Source organism: Carassius auratus, unplaced genomic scaffold (assembly GCF_003368295.1).
Source record: "Carassius auratus strain Wakin unplaced genomic scaffold, ASM336829v1 scaf_tig00017243, whole genome shotgun sequence".
Classification (NCBI taxonomy): Eukaryota; Metazoa; Chordata; class Actinopteri; order Cypriniformes; family Cyprinidae; genus Carassius; species Carassius auratus.
In genome coordinates, this window is record NW_020524760.1 from 71767 (window position 1) to 90464 (window position 18698).

Genomic DNA, 18698 nt, shown 5'->3' on the forward strand with positions numbered 1-18698 from the left:
CTCGTAGGAAAACAAAAGAAGGAAAAGGAGGAGATTAAAGGAAAAGTACTGGAAGGATGATAAGAGGCGAAAAAGAAGGAGAACATGTGAGGGTGTATGCAGCATCAGTGACACAGGCTGTTTTTCCTTTTGGCTACGGGTCTGGTGAAACACCTGCGTCTCTCCCTACCCACTCTCTCCAAATCTCACAACGTTGACCTCATCAGCTGACCCCACTCTCTTTCTCTCTCACTCTCTCTATCCACCATCGCTCCTTTGCAGTTTCCCCTTTCTCTCTCTCTCTCTCTCTCTGTATGAATGGCTGTATTTTCTCTCAGTGCGTGGGATCTCCTTGGCCTTAAATTAACCTCTCTCGCAGATCTTCTGTGGAGACGAATTAACGCCCAACGTGACAGTGCGTCTAATGTGTTGTTGAGGGTTCAGCAGAGTTTTCAAATAAAAAAAGGCACGAAAAAAATAATTCTGGGCTGTGCTGTTGAACTGCAACGCAAAAATGAATGTTTTCGTAAAGTTGCACAACTGCTGTAAATGGTGATAAAGATTGAAAAACAAAAAAATGCACTAATGGTAGTATGAAAAAGTCAAATAGCGCTGAATTTCTCGACTGCATGTTTGCATAATCCACTATTTAGTCCATGCTGCCACGGGGCCGCTGGCTCCGTTAGGCGCTGGTAGCGGCCCAGCACACTGCCAAGGCAAGCAGAAAATTGGTGAGCATCTTGATTCAGGGATGACACTTAAATTTGTGTGGCTCCAGTGACCAGTTATATCCTCAGGCTCTGGATGGAAATATGAGAGGGTTTGGCCTTCTGCCTGCTCCAGCACAGCCCACAGGACTCAGTCCTTCAGGCAGTATGGGGTTAGCGGCCTGCTGGGCCTGGCTTTGTGCACACACACATACACATCCAGTGGTGTGCCACTGACATAGTCCAGCCCCTAGCAATCTCTGTGATATCTCTCGTGAACACGAACGCTTCATGTGACGCGGACACATGAGGCTCTTGTGCTTTATTAAAACAGATTTAACTGGTGTGTATTTGGTGGATGTGTCTTTAAAATCAGGGTTATGAAACACACTTTATGTACAGGGAGATGATTAAAGTAAGACAGGGGAGTTTTTGGGTGTGTGCGCGTGTTGTCCTTGTCAGTCAACTAGCCTCCGACCATGAGTTGATTGTCAGTGACAGGCTCAGAGATACACTGCCCATCCCCACAAGCTCTTTCTCTTTCACATACCCTTCCGCTCGCTCTATCTAACCCCTACACATATTATGGATATTGCAATAGTGCCTCCCACCATCGGGAGACTTCTGCATTACAATAAAGATGACCTTGCCATGTCTGCATGAGGAAATTTCAGAGCAACACTAGGAGTGGGCGGTATGACCAAAGTATTACATCAAGGTATGAGTAATTTTAAATCATATAATGGTATATATAACAATATAATTATTTTTGTTGGAAAAAAAAACTGACTCCTGAATGTTATATATATGAAATATGAAACAGTTACATGCATAAAATATATTATCTGAAATGTTATTTTTAAGGTATTTTTTATATAATAAAATTGTTTTGTTTATAGATACACACACACTATGCAGTAAAAAAAAATTAACGGTACGCATAATGTTATAATTAAACCCTCAATATACATCCAATTTTAAACAATAAAGTTTTATTTAAATATACATATTTCATGCTCTATGCAGTAATATGTAGGTTTAAGTTGTTATATATATACACACACACATATACATAGTCAACCCGCTAAAGTTTAAGGTGCAATAGGTGATTGTCTTCAGAAACTTTTTTGTTATAGTGGTTGAAATTCTCTTCACATCCCGATATAAATCATTACGTTAAGTGGTGTATTATTAATCTGTATTAATATGTTCTGTGGAAGGCGTAGGACCAAGAAATGTACAATGGACATATGGACTGAAATTGGGAACCGCTGATGTTGCCCAATGTAATAATGTTAGCATTTTTCAAGATCTCCTATTACACCTTTAATTGCTAAAGAAATCATGTAATCATACATAATACAATTTCCAGTAAAAATATATATACAAACACACACGCACACACACACACACACACACACACCATGGTTTAATTTTTACTGGTTGAAACATTTGTACTGTCACATGAAAATATTTGTCTAACCACACATCCCTAAGTTACGCTTTACATATGCAGTGTTTACTCAGATATCTCCTCTGTCAAGGTTATGTTTATATGTGTTCTGTCTCTCTGCTTGTGCAAGTGTGTCTATGTGGTTTTCATTAACTCTGTGGATGCAGTATGCAGGCTGTGTCAGCTCCAGGTGGGGTGTTGACATGGCTGTAGGTAGCTGGCAGGTGGCAGAACAGTGCCGCACCTGCGCCAGGCAGAGACTTGAGAGAGAGAGAGAGAGGGAGAGAGGGAGAGACAGAGAAAGAGATTGAGAGTGAGAGTAAGAGAGTGAGTGTGTGCAGGCTCATTCCTCCGTGCCCTGGAAACTATGCATACTGTGCACTCCTGAACCCCTCCGTCTAACAAGCTGCTTTACCAACTACAAATCACATTGAGGTTATATAGATGAATTTTAAAGCTGCGCTTGGGAGCCATTGGTGAGTATTGCATAGAGTGTGGAGAGCTGGTAAAATGAGGATGAATGTGTTTTGTTATGCAGAGTGTGAAACCCAGCTAAAGACCTTGCACCATATATTTGTCTTTTAATGATTTCTTCTGTTTAAGCTTGTCATGAAATGTTTGCTCATTATAGAGAAACATTAAAAGCTTTACAAATAGCCTGAAAATAGTAGTGTGTGTTTGTGTGAGGGGAGCACAACGGAAAGGAAGATGTGCACATAAGGAAGCTAACTGCTGTCTCAAGTTCCTGAGAGAATGAGGTGGGCTTCTGAAAACACATAAACACACTGAGCTTTCTCTCTCTCTTTTCACTCTAACAAACCACACACATGAGCTCTGGTTAATCCAATCTCAGCCTCCTCATCTTCCTGCAGCTTCTTTCTCAAAGTCCCTTTCGCCACACTCACACTTTTCCAAAACATCATCTCTTATTTTTTCCATTTCCAAAAACAGAAAAAACAGATACACTGATAATATAATTCTGGCTGATACAAACACCATATTAGTTTCATTTTATGGCTTGAAAATTATAAATGTTTTATAAAACTGTAAACAAATTGTATCCTATTCATATTAAAAATAAACTGCAAAAATAAATAAGCCAAGTGTTCCTGTAGCTCAATTGGTAGAGCATTGCGCTATCAAGCGTTGGGGGTTCGATTCCCTGGGAACACATAATAGGTAAAAATTGATAGCCTGAATGCACTGTTAAGTGGCTTTGGATAAAAGTGTCTGCTTAATGCTTAAATTTAAACTTAACTAAAAAATAAACTTATTTTATATGCTACAAGTGAATGACGCATCACAACAGTAAAATGTACAGTATGAAAAATATTCATTTTGAGATTTACTAAAGATTACATTTAACAGTTATATTCAATTATTAGTGTTTTAAAAATTTTCTAGATTCATCTAATTCTAGATGAAGTAACAAATTTACTTAATGTAAAAATCCAGGAAATGAGCAGACAAAATTAAAAATGCAATATAGGCTATTCTACTGTGTATCCTATAGCACCTAAAATGTTATAATACACGTTAAAATAATTACTATTCTTTGTTGATGGTTGTAAATAAATTATTGGAGTACATTTTACAAAAAAGTGTGTAATTTTTTAACTTTAATGTGCTATTTATATATGATCCTTGAAGTAAATAAATAATGAACATTTTAGGTTACCCTAGAATTTTTTTACAGTGCTGTGTTACCAAGAAATTCTATTAAAAATTCATTAAAAAAAAAATTAATGCAGAACAGCTCAATTCTTAATCATAATATAATAAATATATATATATATATATATATATATATATATATATATATATATATATATATATATATTCAATAAATATTTCCAAAAAAACCTTAAAAATTGCATGCGACTACACTTGTGTGTAACTGTAAACTTTGTTATTGTTCTGTGCCCATCATCCATTATTTCCACCACTTAATCAAGCCACTCTTATTTAAATCATGATGACATTTTATTTCATGTCATTACGTTTGCGTTAGCTCTTGTGTTTTCGTTGCTTTTTCGTCCGCAACTATAATATTATTTGATTTCTATACAGCGACTCATTTGGTGCACATCCTCCTCTTCCTATGAATCCTGTAAAGTGCATTCACCAGCTCTAAAGTGATACCAAGTCTATAACGGTTTGCCAGAGCATTGCAATTACTTTACATTCAATAGAATTCAATCAAATGGCTTTTCCTACTCATTTTTGTGTTTGTCCTGTGCACGGCATATTTTTTCAGCATGCAGTTTAGGGGGAACATTGCATATAATATTTTATTTTTATGCCTAATTTTCAAGCATTTAAAATTTTTGACAAATTGTATTGTGAGCAATGCTGTTTTGAGACAACATATACAACTATAAATAGTCCTATGCATTAAATCATCCTAATAATTTGTGTATTGGCCAAAATATCTGCACTGATACACATCCCTATTTTAAAGCCTACAAAACTCACAGCTGGTGGAGAAACATCTCTATGCATGAAATCAGTTTAGTTATTGATTAAGTTCAGTGCTCAAGCTCATAAAAGAAAGTAGCTGCAAGACAGAGCGGCAACCTCACAGCATCTGCTTTAATAAGAGAACGCCAGGGTAATTGATGGAATATTGACTAAATTACTAACTAGCACAGGCAGCTAATAAATAGCACGAATCTCAATGTGAGAGACAAAGAGCGGAATGAAATTCAATCTGTTAACCTTTTCATATATGTCAGGGCTAGAATGTATATATACTCCAAAATACAAATAAATGGGTGTTATTTATAAGAGGCCAATTCTTCTCCTAGCTCTTCTGCAACTATAGTGACGTGATAGACTTTACTGTCATCTTGTTTAAAAAGCATAAGCAGGAATGACCTAAACACTGTGTCAACACATCTCCAGGATGTCCTTATTTCTTTGGAGGTGGGGATATAAACAATGGCATTATGAGGGAAAGGGCGACCTTATGTGTTCTATTGCAGCTGGTTAGATAAAATCTCTGCAGAATATCAACGGAAGCAGCAAATGTGGCGTGCATTCAAAAAGAGCAGATTAATCGTAATGCCGGGGGTAAACTGTAATTGAAATGCCTACAGGGGGCCATCTATGCATATATATATATATAATAAGCTAGAAAATATAAGTTTATCCTCATAGAATCCATCAGAATGAGCCTTCAGTGATGACTGTGCCTAATGTACAGGGAATACTGTTTTTTTTTTCGTGCTTGGAATATTTATTAGTTTTTGTCTAACGTTGTTTTACTAATCATGGTTTTGTGATTGCAGGTTGATGTGGAATAAATGACTGGCTTCTCAGAAGGAAAAAAAAGCAGGGTCTGTTTGTGTAAGGGAAGATATTTGCTCCCGGATAAGAGAGCAACTTCTGCTAAGGGTCTGCTCTCACCTCCAATCAGTCTAACTCCTCTTGACAGCAAGATAACAATATCCACAACCCGTACAGATCTACAGGGGCAAGATTTCACACGAACCAATCCCTTTATGAAATGCCAAAGGCAGTATCTATGGTTACTGCTGTGGGGAAGATGGGTTTTGTGGGCCACCCCATTTGCCCTTCTCAGTCAGGGTTTGTTGCGGGAGATGCTGTGCCTTGTACACTCCACAACCCTTCTCTGATGTGACCTTTGACCTTCGGGCACTGATATTCAGAGAGAACAACTATCTTTGACATTTATACCCATTTTCCCTTTCTCGTCTTATTTCTTCTTATTGTATCCGCCACAGGAAACGAGCACAAATAAAATCTCTACTCAGTCATCTCCTCAGTCAGCCGTTATTATGCCACATTATGCAGTTTTTAAAATGCATCAGTTGTTTTCATAAAACTATAGGTTGTAAAGGTTGTAGATGATTTGAATGTGAATGACCTTGAGATTTCCTTTAGCATCACAGGAAGCAGGTCAGTTAATTGGCAAATAGGCAGGGGAGAAAACGCGTCTGCATTTGCAATAGTGTGAGCAAAGACTTGCCTGCTGCTGCTGTCTTTTCCTGGGGTGCAAAATGTAGATCAGAGAAATGTGCAGTTTGTGCAAAGTCTCCAGAGAGCCTGCCACTCAAATCCGAACGTCTGTATGAATACCAAAACACACAGGCAGAGAGAAAGAAATAGAGAGAGAGAGGGGTTGGGGGAGACAGGAGAAGGAATGAAACAAAGAAAGTGGGATGGAGGATGAGGGAGGTCGGAAGCTAGAATGATCGGGGATAAGAGCCAGCTTGAAAGAAATGGGAGGTAATGTGCATATTTTACCTTCCTCTATTTTATCATGTGCTCAACTCTAACCAACAATCACTGTTTGTGATTGAGCCTCTGGTGAATCAAATGCTCTGGTATGAGTCTAAATACTGAGAAAATCGCGTTTAAAGTTGTCCAAATGAATTCTTAGCAATTCTTATTACGAATCAAAAATCAAGTTTATAGAAAAACAAACTTAGTATAAATATTTACGGTAGGAAACTTACTAAATATATTCATGTAACATGATCTTTACTTAATATCCCAATAATTTTTGGCATAAAATAAAATAAAATAAATATATCAATAATTTTGACCCATACAACATTTTTTTGGCTATTGCTAACAATATACCCCAGGAACTTAAGACTGGTTTTGTTGTCCAGGGTCACACACACACACACACACACACACACACACACATGCAATATGTATCTGGAGAGGTGTCTCTCAAAGTGCCAGGAGGAGTGGTGTGTTGTGTTGGTAAGCAGGCTATGTGTGCTATGTATATTCAGCTGATTATCATCTGTCTGTGCGTGGCACTTTAAATTTGCGCCAGAATTATTATGCTTGCCCTTGTGAAACCTGCTCACTCCCTCTCTCCTTCTTGCTCTCTGCTCAGCTTTCTGCAAGGAAAATGAGGATACATCAAACTGAGAAATCACTGTGGATGCCTATTAAAAATTAAACCTAAACATTTTGTTGTTTATTCATGTATATTTAGCTTTGACACAATAAAAGGCATCTGTGCAAATGCATTTTATTAAGATGATATCAGATTATTATTCATAGCAAATTGTTTAATCTTACCTAAACCTTATTAATACACTAGATACTATTTTTTGTTTATTATGGTTATGCTTCAATCAACTTTTTCTTAGATATTTATGCTCACAATTATTGAGAAAAATAAAAAGAGGAAAATATTATCACTAATAACAATTATTGACATTTAGTAAGAGCTATACATTTAATGTAAATAATATATCAATGATCTAATCTTGGAACAGTTTGATCTGAAATATTTATACTGAAATGTTCCATTTATGTATTCAGCAGAAACATTTATCCAAAGCAACTTACAGTGCATTCAGGCTATACATTTTTTTTTTTTTAATCGGTATGTATGTACCCTGGGAATTGAACCTACAACCTTTTGCACTGCTAACGCAATGCGTCACCACTGAGCCACAGGAACACTCTGACTTCTGATCGTACACTTTGGTATCTTGTGAGACTGTCTTTTGAAACCGTTTTCTCAGAAGCCATATTGGAGAAGCAGGAGACGAAGACTCACTGGCTTCTAGAGGAAACAACTGAGATGTTAAAGAGATCCCATTTGTGATATTTCCTTCTTATGGGCAGTTTTTATCTGAACATCTCAGATCAATTTTAATTCAAGCTCAAATTTTACATGCACAATTTCTAAGGTTTTCTTTGTAGATTTGCTCACTTCTCATTTGAACACTAAGGGTAAAATTCTCCCAGAAGTGATGTGATCACAAATTTGGAATGTGATGAAAGCTCAAATTAGCTACTGAAATCTTCACTGCGTTATTTAAGACTGAATGCGAGACTTGTCTAATAAGCACATTCTGACTTCACCTGTCAGTGTGCTCTATCCTCCCTGGAGCTGGATGTTCACTTACCTCAATAACTCTCAAGGCATTTTCTCTAATCAGTTGGCAGAGTGAGACTCATTCAGTAATTACATTCAGAGGTTACATTTGTGTTCTAAATCTGTCAGAGCCGTTGAAAACGATTAAGTATTAGGATACTTTTTCAAATCAGAATGAAGAGCATAGCAAATAGATTACAGAGTGCTGTTTACTCTTTTAACGATGCCATGTCGGAATAGCAGCGAGAGCATAAAGACTTAAAAATGTCATCTGGCATGAATTCTAATTATAAACTATACAGCAAAGGCTACTCTTGCCATTAATGTTATGGTTGTATTTATGATTGTAGAAAAGATACCTTAGCATTGCCTGCCATGTCTAGCTTCCCTTCATTGGCTGTATTTCATGTATCCCAGGATTTCTGATTTAATGTCAGTCATCTTTAGTCAGTCAGTCATCTTTATGAGTGGAGGAGTCCATTTACTGCTATTGTAATACTTTTATCAATGGCACATCCTCTGATTCCTTGAATATTAAAGAAACGTTCATTCTTAGACCCATTTTTTTCTTGCATCAAAAATAAATAAATAAATAAATAAAAATAAAAATAAAAAGCTATTCAATTCAATTTGGTACGAGCGTCATTAAATGAATATCTGTTAATTTTTTTTTCAATTCAATTCAAGTTTATTTGTATAGCACTTTTTACAATACAAATCGTTACAAAGCAACTTTACAGAAAATTATTTTTCTACAATATTTAGTAGTACCTAGTAGTTTGTGCACGTTTGACAGGATTTTAGAAAAAAAAAAAAATCTATATATATATATATATTAATAATACAAGACGTAGTCAGCTAGACGATGAACTATCAATATTATTAATTAATAGTTATTATAATCTAACATTAATATGTTAATCTAGACAAAACGTTTCAATAACAGGATTAATATGTCTTTACATTTAAAAGCAATACTCAAAGTACCTTGTGCCTGAAATATTGAAACTGAATACTGCACAATGAATCATGTTTAAAACTCACTCAGGTGGAAGCTCTACGGCGCCACCATCTGAGGGCTTGCTGCAAAAGCACTCCGAGGCAGTCAGTCAGATGGATGCTGCTGTTGTCCTGCAGCGGGAACAGTGAGGGATGGATGCAGTGGTGTCACACGCTTGCAAGGCACCAGAGTCTTCACGGCCAGAGGGGGGCAACCTGAGCCTCTACTCTAACTCTCAGAAAAATCAAGTGGCCCACTTTGACACTCAGCTGTCATGTGTAGACACGCTGTGTGGAAAGGGGCGCAAACTCTTCCACCCAGCCATCACACATCCTGGGGCACTTTTCCCACCCCTGCTGCCCAGATTTCAGCATCTCGGCAGCTCATCTACCACTGTCTCTTTCTCTCTCGGTTATTAACCTGTGCCATCATCCACCTCTTTTTAATATTCAATCTGGCTTTAGCCTTATTAGCATTGATATCCAACCTTGGAGTCGGACAACAAAGGAGAAAGCCCTAAAGCAGAATAGTGTGGCTGCTTGAAGGAGGGAGTGAAATTATGAGGAAGGATAGAGGTGAAGTAGAAGTAGGGAGGATAGGATGCGAGGTGAAAGAAGAGGAGGGGCTGTGTCTACGTGGCCATAGTCCTGTGTAATGGCTTTTAGGAGCGTGTGTAGCTGGGATGTCAGCACTGCGGAGGAGCAGGAGAAATTAGGGCTGCATGATAAATCACATGCAATATTTAATGCGCATCTTGTCAGTAAAGCCGGTTCTGTAATCAGTGGTAAATATCCATCACCCACGTACTTTCACATGGAGCAGAATTTACTACACAAAGCCGTTGTACACTGACAAGCTGCGCAAAAACATGATCATATTTTGCTCATGTTCTGCGCAGCTTGTCAGTGAACAACAGCTCTGTGTATTAAATGCTGCTCCAAGTGAACGTGCACAGGTGATGGAGATTTACCGCTGATTACAAAACTGGCTTTACTGACAAGATGTGCACTAAATATCACATTTGATTTATTGTGCAACCCTAGGAGAAATGTATAGGCCTATGTGGAAGATCTTTTCCTTTAACTTCCTCCCTCCCACACCTTATTTCCTCTCTCACTATAAGAATCGTGGACCCCCTCATTCCCCCTATGTTTTTTCTGCCTTGCAAAAACGGTTTCTACCTTGCGCGCACAAAAGAAAGGGAGGCACGAGGTGAGGCAGGGATTTACTATTGGGAATCTTTCTCTTTTCAATTAGCATTTTGATTGCATGTTAAAGCCACACATTTGCCTGAAAAATGAATAATGCTGCCCACATTTCATTTTGAACGTGTCCTGCTCAGGACAGTCACTGTAGGCAAGGTAGTAAATACATATATCTGTGCTGCCTAGGACATTCGAAATGATGCAATTAAGTCTTCCACCTTTATATGGTGTGCTAACACAGGCCTAGGATTTTTCTTACCCAAGCTCCATTTGTAAGCTTCACTACTTCCTTTTCCCTCTCTCTCTCTCTCTCTCTCTCTCTAGATTTCTCTCTCTCGGGGAGAGTTGGTTCCTGGCAGGCACAGTCTCCCACTAGCCTGGTGACAGCCGGGGGAGGCAGTCTCTGAGCCCTTAGTCAACAATGGACACATACACTCGCACAACACACACACAGTGCAGCATGTTTAGTGCAGCCTGCCCTACCTCTATCAGAGAAGATGGGCAAACACAGGCAGTGATGTCCAGACGTGCCTAAACACTAACTACACTTTGCACGGAAACACACCCTCGCACACTGCCTAATAGATTCTCATGCACACATACACACGAGGTCACTCCCACTCATTCTCATTTACAAACTTACACTCTGGCACACTAGTACACAGTTATACAACCTTATATGTATGCATCATCTACCTAAAGGTGAATTTTAAACCAATTTTTTAAAGCATTTGTTTGGGAAATCATATAGAAAAATGATATAATCATTACATTATTAATATTAATTATATGGCTGTTTCATTTTGACAGATCAATCCGGAGAGGCGAGCATTTACATGAGGGTAAAAATGGAAGATGAGACCAAAAAAGGTGAGCATTAAGATTCAATACTGCCTCTATATTGTAAATGGGTTTTAAACCGCAGCATCTAAGAACCTGCTACACCTGTCCTTTCTCTCTTCTCTTCTCCTCTCCACTCTTTTCCTCAGCCTTGTTCTCAAATAAAGCTCCTCTCATCCTAAGGTAAAGGGGAGGAGTAGCATGCAGAATTGAAAAAGAGGAGAAAGGATAGAGAGAGATAGATAAAGAGATAGACACCAATGCTGCCACTGCAGCTGCAGGCAGTGAGACACAGCAAGGGCAAACACACACTTGCGCACTCTCACACACACAAACACACTTGTCTGCACAAAACCACCGCAGCATCCTTACCATCTTAAACCCGTTCCACTCCATTTGTAAGTCGGCGGGCAGAGTTCTCGCCTATAGCCGTGCTATTGTCTCCTCCCTTGGAGATCTCTCTCGGTCTCTTCTCTATCTCTCTATGTGTCTCAGCGGTGACGAGGCAGCGTGCGGCCAGCAGGAGAGAGAGTGGGCATTCCTCCTCTGAGTGAGGCTGCTTGTGAATGCACAGGCTTCGGCATGAGCTGAACGCTGCAGCCCCTCTCCCTGCCTCCTCCTCATTGGTGAGGTCAGAGCAGCCCCCTCCTCCTCACTTCTCTCATTGGCTACCTCTGCTGTCCGTCATCTGCTCTACTCTGGAAAATTAACACTTTCGTTCTTGCAGCCTTGCAGACAGAGGCACAGTCGCTTTGGCTAGCAAAAGCCCTTTTGGAGGCAGCACAGGCAATCAATTGCAACCGAGAACTCAGCTTGAGTTAGAGCGGACTGATTGCACCTACAGACACTATGGTAATGGGTGCCTGCACAGCACTGCTAATTAATACAAGGTAAAAGCATGCAATGATAACAGAGTATGTTAAAGCTTTTATATGTTGTTTTACACACACACACACACACACACACACACACAGACAGTAATATATATATATATATATATATATATATATATATATATATATATATATATATATATATATATGTAAATTAATGTTACATCTGACTTGCACAGTATATATATATATATATATATATATACTGTGCAAGTCAGATGTAACATTAATACATTACCTAATAAATAAATACATGAATATTAAATATTTAATTTAATTGACATTATTTTGTTCACTTGTTTGATGAGACAGAACATTTACATGGTAGGAAACATGAGCAAATAATAATTCTGCCCTGGACAACAGTCATTATTCTAAAATATTTAACTACTTTCAGTACAGGTGACCAATCGGAATACACACACACACACACACACACACACACACACACACACACACACACACACACATAACATTTATATATATAACATTTATAAGTGTGTATATTTCAGTGCATTGCTATCAAAAACTGCAAAAAGTGGTCAACACCAGTTTTCAATTGAGATAAGTTCGAATATTAAGACTCCAAATGTTTAGTCATTGTTAAATGTGCGACGAAATATGTTTAATTACATATACCACAATTCTATCTACTGAGTATCTGGTTGAAGAACGTACAGGTTACTGATCACACACCTGCTCTTTGTACCATAACTGCACGCGCATTCACACGCACCTATAGCCTATGCAAAATGCTTACCCTAAAATTATCTCTCGATATTAATCTTCTTTTTTCATCCCTATTGTCGCCGTTTATATGATTAAGAGAAAGGAAAAGAGCGAAATTGTTGAAATTAGGAGAATTACGAGGGATGAAGGGATTATTCTTAAGGCTGCGCGTGACGGTGTTTCAATGATCCAGGCTAATTCTCTTTCAAATGCGAGAACATTACTCACCATGACCATTCTCGTGTCCGGAGGTGAACGGGAAAAAAGAAAAGACTCGTTATTTATTTCAGGAACCCGGTCAAGAAATTTAACGTTGCGCTTTTGAGCGTTTTTAGGGGAGTCGTTCCCGAAAGTCTTGGAGGAGCTGTCGCATGGACCCAAGGACAGTCGGATGCAGTCTGGTCTGTTGAGAGATGGATTCGGAAATTTATAGCCTCGGAGGGTGCCTATTTTTTCATTTATGAAGGTGGAAAGTATCCAAAAGAAAACAATAAAAACAAAAAAAAGATCGTTTCCCTCAGTGACTCTGTGGAGCTAGTAGTGCGAGCGTCCCCTTTTCCTCCACACCATTTATGGAACGTAGTGTCAGGCTGGTGTGAGATCTGATTGGCTGAGCGGAGACAGACAGGGGGCGCGCGGAGATGGAGAGGGTGAGCCGCGAGTCAGCGGGGAGTGTGCTGCCTTTGGGAAAAGAGCGACTCTGATTGATAGCTAATTTGACCTTGCGAGTGGGAGACAGGTACATGTAAAACGTGTGGATTTAAATGTAGTCTGTTAAAAGTAAACTGTATCTGTGATGACTAAGTTAATAGATAGACATTCATTTACTATTTGGAACCTGGGGGAAAACGCACGCGCACATTTATTACATATATATATATATTTTTTTTTTTTTACCACAGTCGACATCAGCGTATCAATTATGCAATGACTTAACAAGGAAGCAAATATGTATAAAAGGAATTTCTAAATGTAATATTCGATTCGGAAATTATATTTAGATTGTCACACCACTAGCAAAGTTACATACAGTATTCAATACTTTTTAAACAATTAACAGAAACGTTAGAACATTTTCTGATATAAACATTTTTATATTTATAAATACAACGTGCAGATGGTGCATGGTAGGTTTTTTACTGTGTATTAAATGTATTAAATGTTGATACTTGGTTCTTATTAATCAGGGAAACATATTTTTAAGTCCAAAAATAAAATGACAGGGTTTGTTTGTGAATTGAGCATGAAGAAAAAACCATCTCTCACAAATCACAGTTATTTTAGAGAATTTACTACTTTTATTTGAAATGTGTCTCTCTCATTTATGAGAAATGAATGCACCCTTATTGACTTTAAATGCAAATAATTGTATACATTTTAATTCAGATATCTTGATCTTTATTTCAAGTATCTTGATGTTAAAGAAGACATATTATGCCCCTTTTTACAATATGTAATATAAGTCTATGGTGTTCCCAGAATGTGTCTGTGAAGTTTCAGCTCAAAAGATAATTTATTATTACTTTTTGAAAATGCCTATTTTGAATGGAAGCAGAAACACTCTGTTTTTCATGCCTGCTTCTTTAAATGCAAATAAGCGGCACCCCACCCTCTTTTACTGAACAGAGCGGTACCATTTCAGCCTCAGACCCGCTAAAAAAACATGTTTTAGTCCTGATTATCATGTTTATTACTCTGAAAACATGCGTTTTAAACCAAATTAGTTTAAACTCCTGATATAGGGTTTTCTGAGTGCACACATCTTGAGCACATGGCCAGAAAGCCAGAGTCACAACATGTACTAAACTAAGTTCACATTCACAATCAAGTTTACGTTAAAAATACACACACGTTACAAAAATAGTCAGTTATGTCTGTGAAGGTAAACAGTTGGGAAATAAATTGCATATTTATTTTAGATCTGTGTGGCAGCGGCAATAAACAGTAAATAAGTCAATAAATCCACTGCTCTCTTGTGTTCTCTGCAGACTGGGACTCTAACGTAAATATTGTTCTCTGCAGCCAAAGACAACAGTTAGCATGTTTTGCTCAAACTTTCACCATGGTATTAGAGCTGGTACATCTTTTTTGTTTGTGAAATCAAAATGACAGTGACGTCGGTGTAAATTTACAGATTAAGGGATGGTTATTTTCAAAAGAAATCCCTTTGCCATGTCACCAAGGGAGTGAAATGAGACACACTAGTTTTCTCTGATGCTTGCAGAAAAAGGCTTACCAAAACAAAGTTAATGGGTTAATCTTTTTCATGTTTCCTTGGTTGGTAGATACACCAGGACCTGATTATAGCATTTAAAACCTGAAAAAAATTTGATTTTCATGATATGTCACCTTTAAATTAACTAAATCTAAATAACTTAATGTGAAACAGTCTCGTTATTGCTTCTCAATGCCAAATTAGTGTAAAACATCAGTTACAGCAGCATAAGCTAATTAATATTCATAAGTTTATCTTCTCATATAGTGATGTCACAAGCTCATCTTACCCCCCCCCCACTCTGAAACTCATTCCTGCATATACTACATTCAGTTGCATTTACTGATGTGAAAAGTACAGTCTTGTAGATTAATGTCATCCAATCCATTATTTCTTTTTTTCATTGTTTCTTTTCTAAATATTTTTGCAAACTGTTCACACATTCTGTTGTTCTCTGCTGCACATGCACTGAATCAATAATGAACCGCAACACCAGCCGCTCCCACCCCTGACAAAACCCATTTCACATCTCCACCGGTGAGGGCTGCCCGAGAGCGACTGCTCACCGAATGAAGGGATTTCAGATCTTGTTTTATTTACCAAGATATGGAATTCATCACAGGCAAAAACACATTTCCTGCTTGCACCCATTTACTCCGCATATACAATCCTAATGTTACACATTCAATGGGTCTTCGGGGAGTTTTGTGTCAATGCATTTAGCTCTCAGATTTGTTGCAAGGAAATAATGGGGGTGTCATTTTAATATGGTGCGGGTCTTTGTGCTTCTTTACTAGCACAATAGAACAAATCACAGGGCTGGAATGGGCTGGGAAACGGCTGTGGGCTTATCGTCTCTACACCTGCACTTTTAAAAACACAGCAGAGGTCCCTTGTGGTGAGCAACTGACTTGACAAGAACCACTTTTGGCATGAGAGTCCAGCGGAGCCATAAAAAATGAAAGACATTTCTCACTGGATGGCCAGGCCTTACTTTTAGGGACACAGTACTTGAGCGCTCGACCCTAGAAAACCCAAACTTTATGGAGACTATTTATATTCCCCTGTTCTTTTGAAATGTTCCTGGCCCAGGAGCATGCTGTTGTGCTTTTTTGTTGATTAGGTTAAAATGAATAATTTTTTTCATCTTTTTTTATTAGTATTACTTAAATTTGGTTACAAAATATAATTATTAAAGTATAAATTAGTAATAAAATGAATATAATTTTATATAATTATATAAATAAAAATGTTATTTATAAGTATAATTTTTTAAAATATATATATAAATAGAAAAAATAAATATACATAAATTAATTGAATATATATAATATATAAAATGTGTGTGTGTGTGTGTGTGCGTGTATATATATATATATATATATATATATATATATATATAAATGTATATATGTGTGTGTGTGTGTGTGTGTGTGTGTGTGTGTGTGTGTGTGTGTGTGTGTGTAAAGCATTCACATGATAGTAAAAAAGTATTATTTAACACCACAATGCTCTGCCCACATCACAAAACACAACATAAACTAGTTATTGTGTTTTGCTTCCCATTTGCTCACTGAACCATGTGAGTTATGGAAGGCATAACCTTTCATCTTCCTCACAACAAGACATTAATTCAGGTCCCTCCCAACAACAGAGAGAGACATAAAAAAACCTGCCTGTCGTTTTATTCATATGTAGGCTTGATTCAATTATACACAGGACTTCTCATCACAGCACAGGCAAACTTGAGTCAGTCCATTAACCTCTGTGTAAGTTCACCAATCTGAAGTCTAGCAAACACCGATGGGAACCACCACTGAGCTCTTCACAGCCTCCAAACTGAACGAGAATGAGGAGTGATGCTCTCCACCCTTATCCACCTTCTGATACCACCAACCATTTCTCATCGTCACATGGCTCGAGGTAGGAGGAAATGTGTGTTTTGACTTCACAGTGCCTATTTTGCCAGTGCCCATAGTGCCACAGTGCCCACAGTGCCAGATGCCTATTTTTACTTTCATACTGTGTGCTTATGCAGAGCGAGAGAAAAAAGATTGTGTAGTGGAATAATACTCTCAGTAGGTTTTTTATTTTTATTTATTTTCTCTACTACATCTGACCATTAGGCATTTCAGAGACCTGTGTGTGTGAGAAAGACATATTGTATTCATGTGGGTAGTCAATGCCAAGGTCTCTGCAATCTCATTTGGATGTAAACAAAGTGCTGAAGGCCTCTATGCAGATGCATTTTGCATGTTGTATGTTCAGTGGAGTGGAATAATTGCATATAGATTGAACGTTTTGCTCTTTTATTTATTTTTTTACTTTCTTTTCTTTCTGTCTTTTTCAGACAATAATGGCAGAACAGATAAGCCCCTGGCAATAGTAAGTAACAACAACAACAACAACAAAATTAAAATATATATATTAGATTGCTGTCACATTACTTAAAATTCATCACTACCAGGAATTTTACACAATGGTTGCTTTTGTTACACATCAAAGAAACATTAAGATATCATAAATAAACAATAATGATTTTTACAATGACATTTATCTTTCTCTCTGTCTCTCTTCCTGTCTCTGCCTTGGAAATCTTTATAAAGGACTAAATGTCAGCTTCTGGTCTTTGTAACAGCTGATGCTGCACATAGACGAGGAGAAGAGGCCCATCTGGAAGGTTCAGTTTAATTTCCCCTGTATTCAAAATTTCACTGAGAACTAAATAGATAAGCATTAGACAAATCAGAAATATCTGTGATATATAATAAACCACCTATATTGCTATTTTCAAAATAGCCTATGGTTGAAAAATGTCAGTGTTTTGTCTTAATCACTGTAATTGTGCAGTATTTGGGTAGTTGACATGTCACTAAGCACTGTCCTGCATTTTAACATTGTGCCAATCTTAACTAAACCAGTTTTCAAATTGCTGTACAATTACACATGCATTTTTAAACGACCTCTTAAAAATGTAGAAACTACGTGGAATAGTTGTGTTTATAAAAACCACAAAAGATTTTTATTGAAAAAAATGAGCAGACATAACATCTAAAAATGCACACTTTCCTTACTACATATGTATAAATATGAGCCGAATATTCTGTTAATTAAAAATAAAATTTTAGCTACCCATTTGCAGCATCCGGTATGATTCCTCCGTATGAGAGAGTGTTTTGAATCGCGGCCGTGTACACCAGCAGTAGACATGGAGGCTGAGGGAACGTGTCCAGTATGACTCAGAGGCTGCGTGTGACCCTCTGTCTTTCTGTTCACTCCTGGGCTGGGTGGGGACAGATGGAGGGAGGGGTCTTAAGGATTAGACTGGCATGAGGTCTGTGGTGGGAGGTTTGGCCAAGAATACATCGAGGTTTTGTGTGGGAGGATTTGACCTCAGCGATCTTTACTATTGCAGAAAAGTGTATGTGTGTGTCTGTACACATAAATGACTTTCATTTAGTCATCATGCGTTAGATAAGCCTCTCGGAAAAACGAACAGCAGGTAATATCAGTCAAACTAGCATCATTTTATATAAGATTCTGTTATTTGACCTCCAACCCACATGCATTTTATGTCAGCCATGTTGCCAAATGGGCTTTTTATGCAGGTATTGTCGAACTAAAGGATGAATGTTCTGACCACCGGCGGAGGGGTTTTATAACAGGCTAGCTAATATAAATCACATAATTTTTCGGCTGTCAAAAAGCCATTAAAAGTGAAGCAGCATGTGAATTGAGTAACAAGCTAAAAGCAACGAGGCTAATTGACACTGACATTTTTTTTTACAGTTTTATCTTGAACATA

At 37.8% G+C, this 18698-nt stretch overlaps 1 protein-coding gene across 9 annotated transcripts in view; it reads right to left on the reverse strand.

Annotated features, from left to right (window-relative positions):
• Positions 1-18698, reverse strand: part of LOC113075600 (ELAV-like protein 4) — an 81506-nt gene that overhangs the window by 51781 nt on the left and 11027 nt on the right. Inside the window, exon 1 of one of the 9 annotated variants that reach the window (XM_026248282.1) lies at positions 18026-18133. The exons of 6 other annotated variants lie outside the window; for them this stretch is intronic. In XM_026248282.1, the coding sequence (XP_026104067.1) occupies positions 18026-18103 (78 nt within the window). In that variant the 5' untranslated portion in view covers positions 18104-18133. Of the gene's footprint in view, positions 1-11428; positions 11674-12906; positions 13260-18025; positions 18134-18698 lie in introns of those variants that run through there. 2 more of the 9 variants (XM_026248285.1, XM_026248284.1) reach the window with 2 other exon arrangements.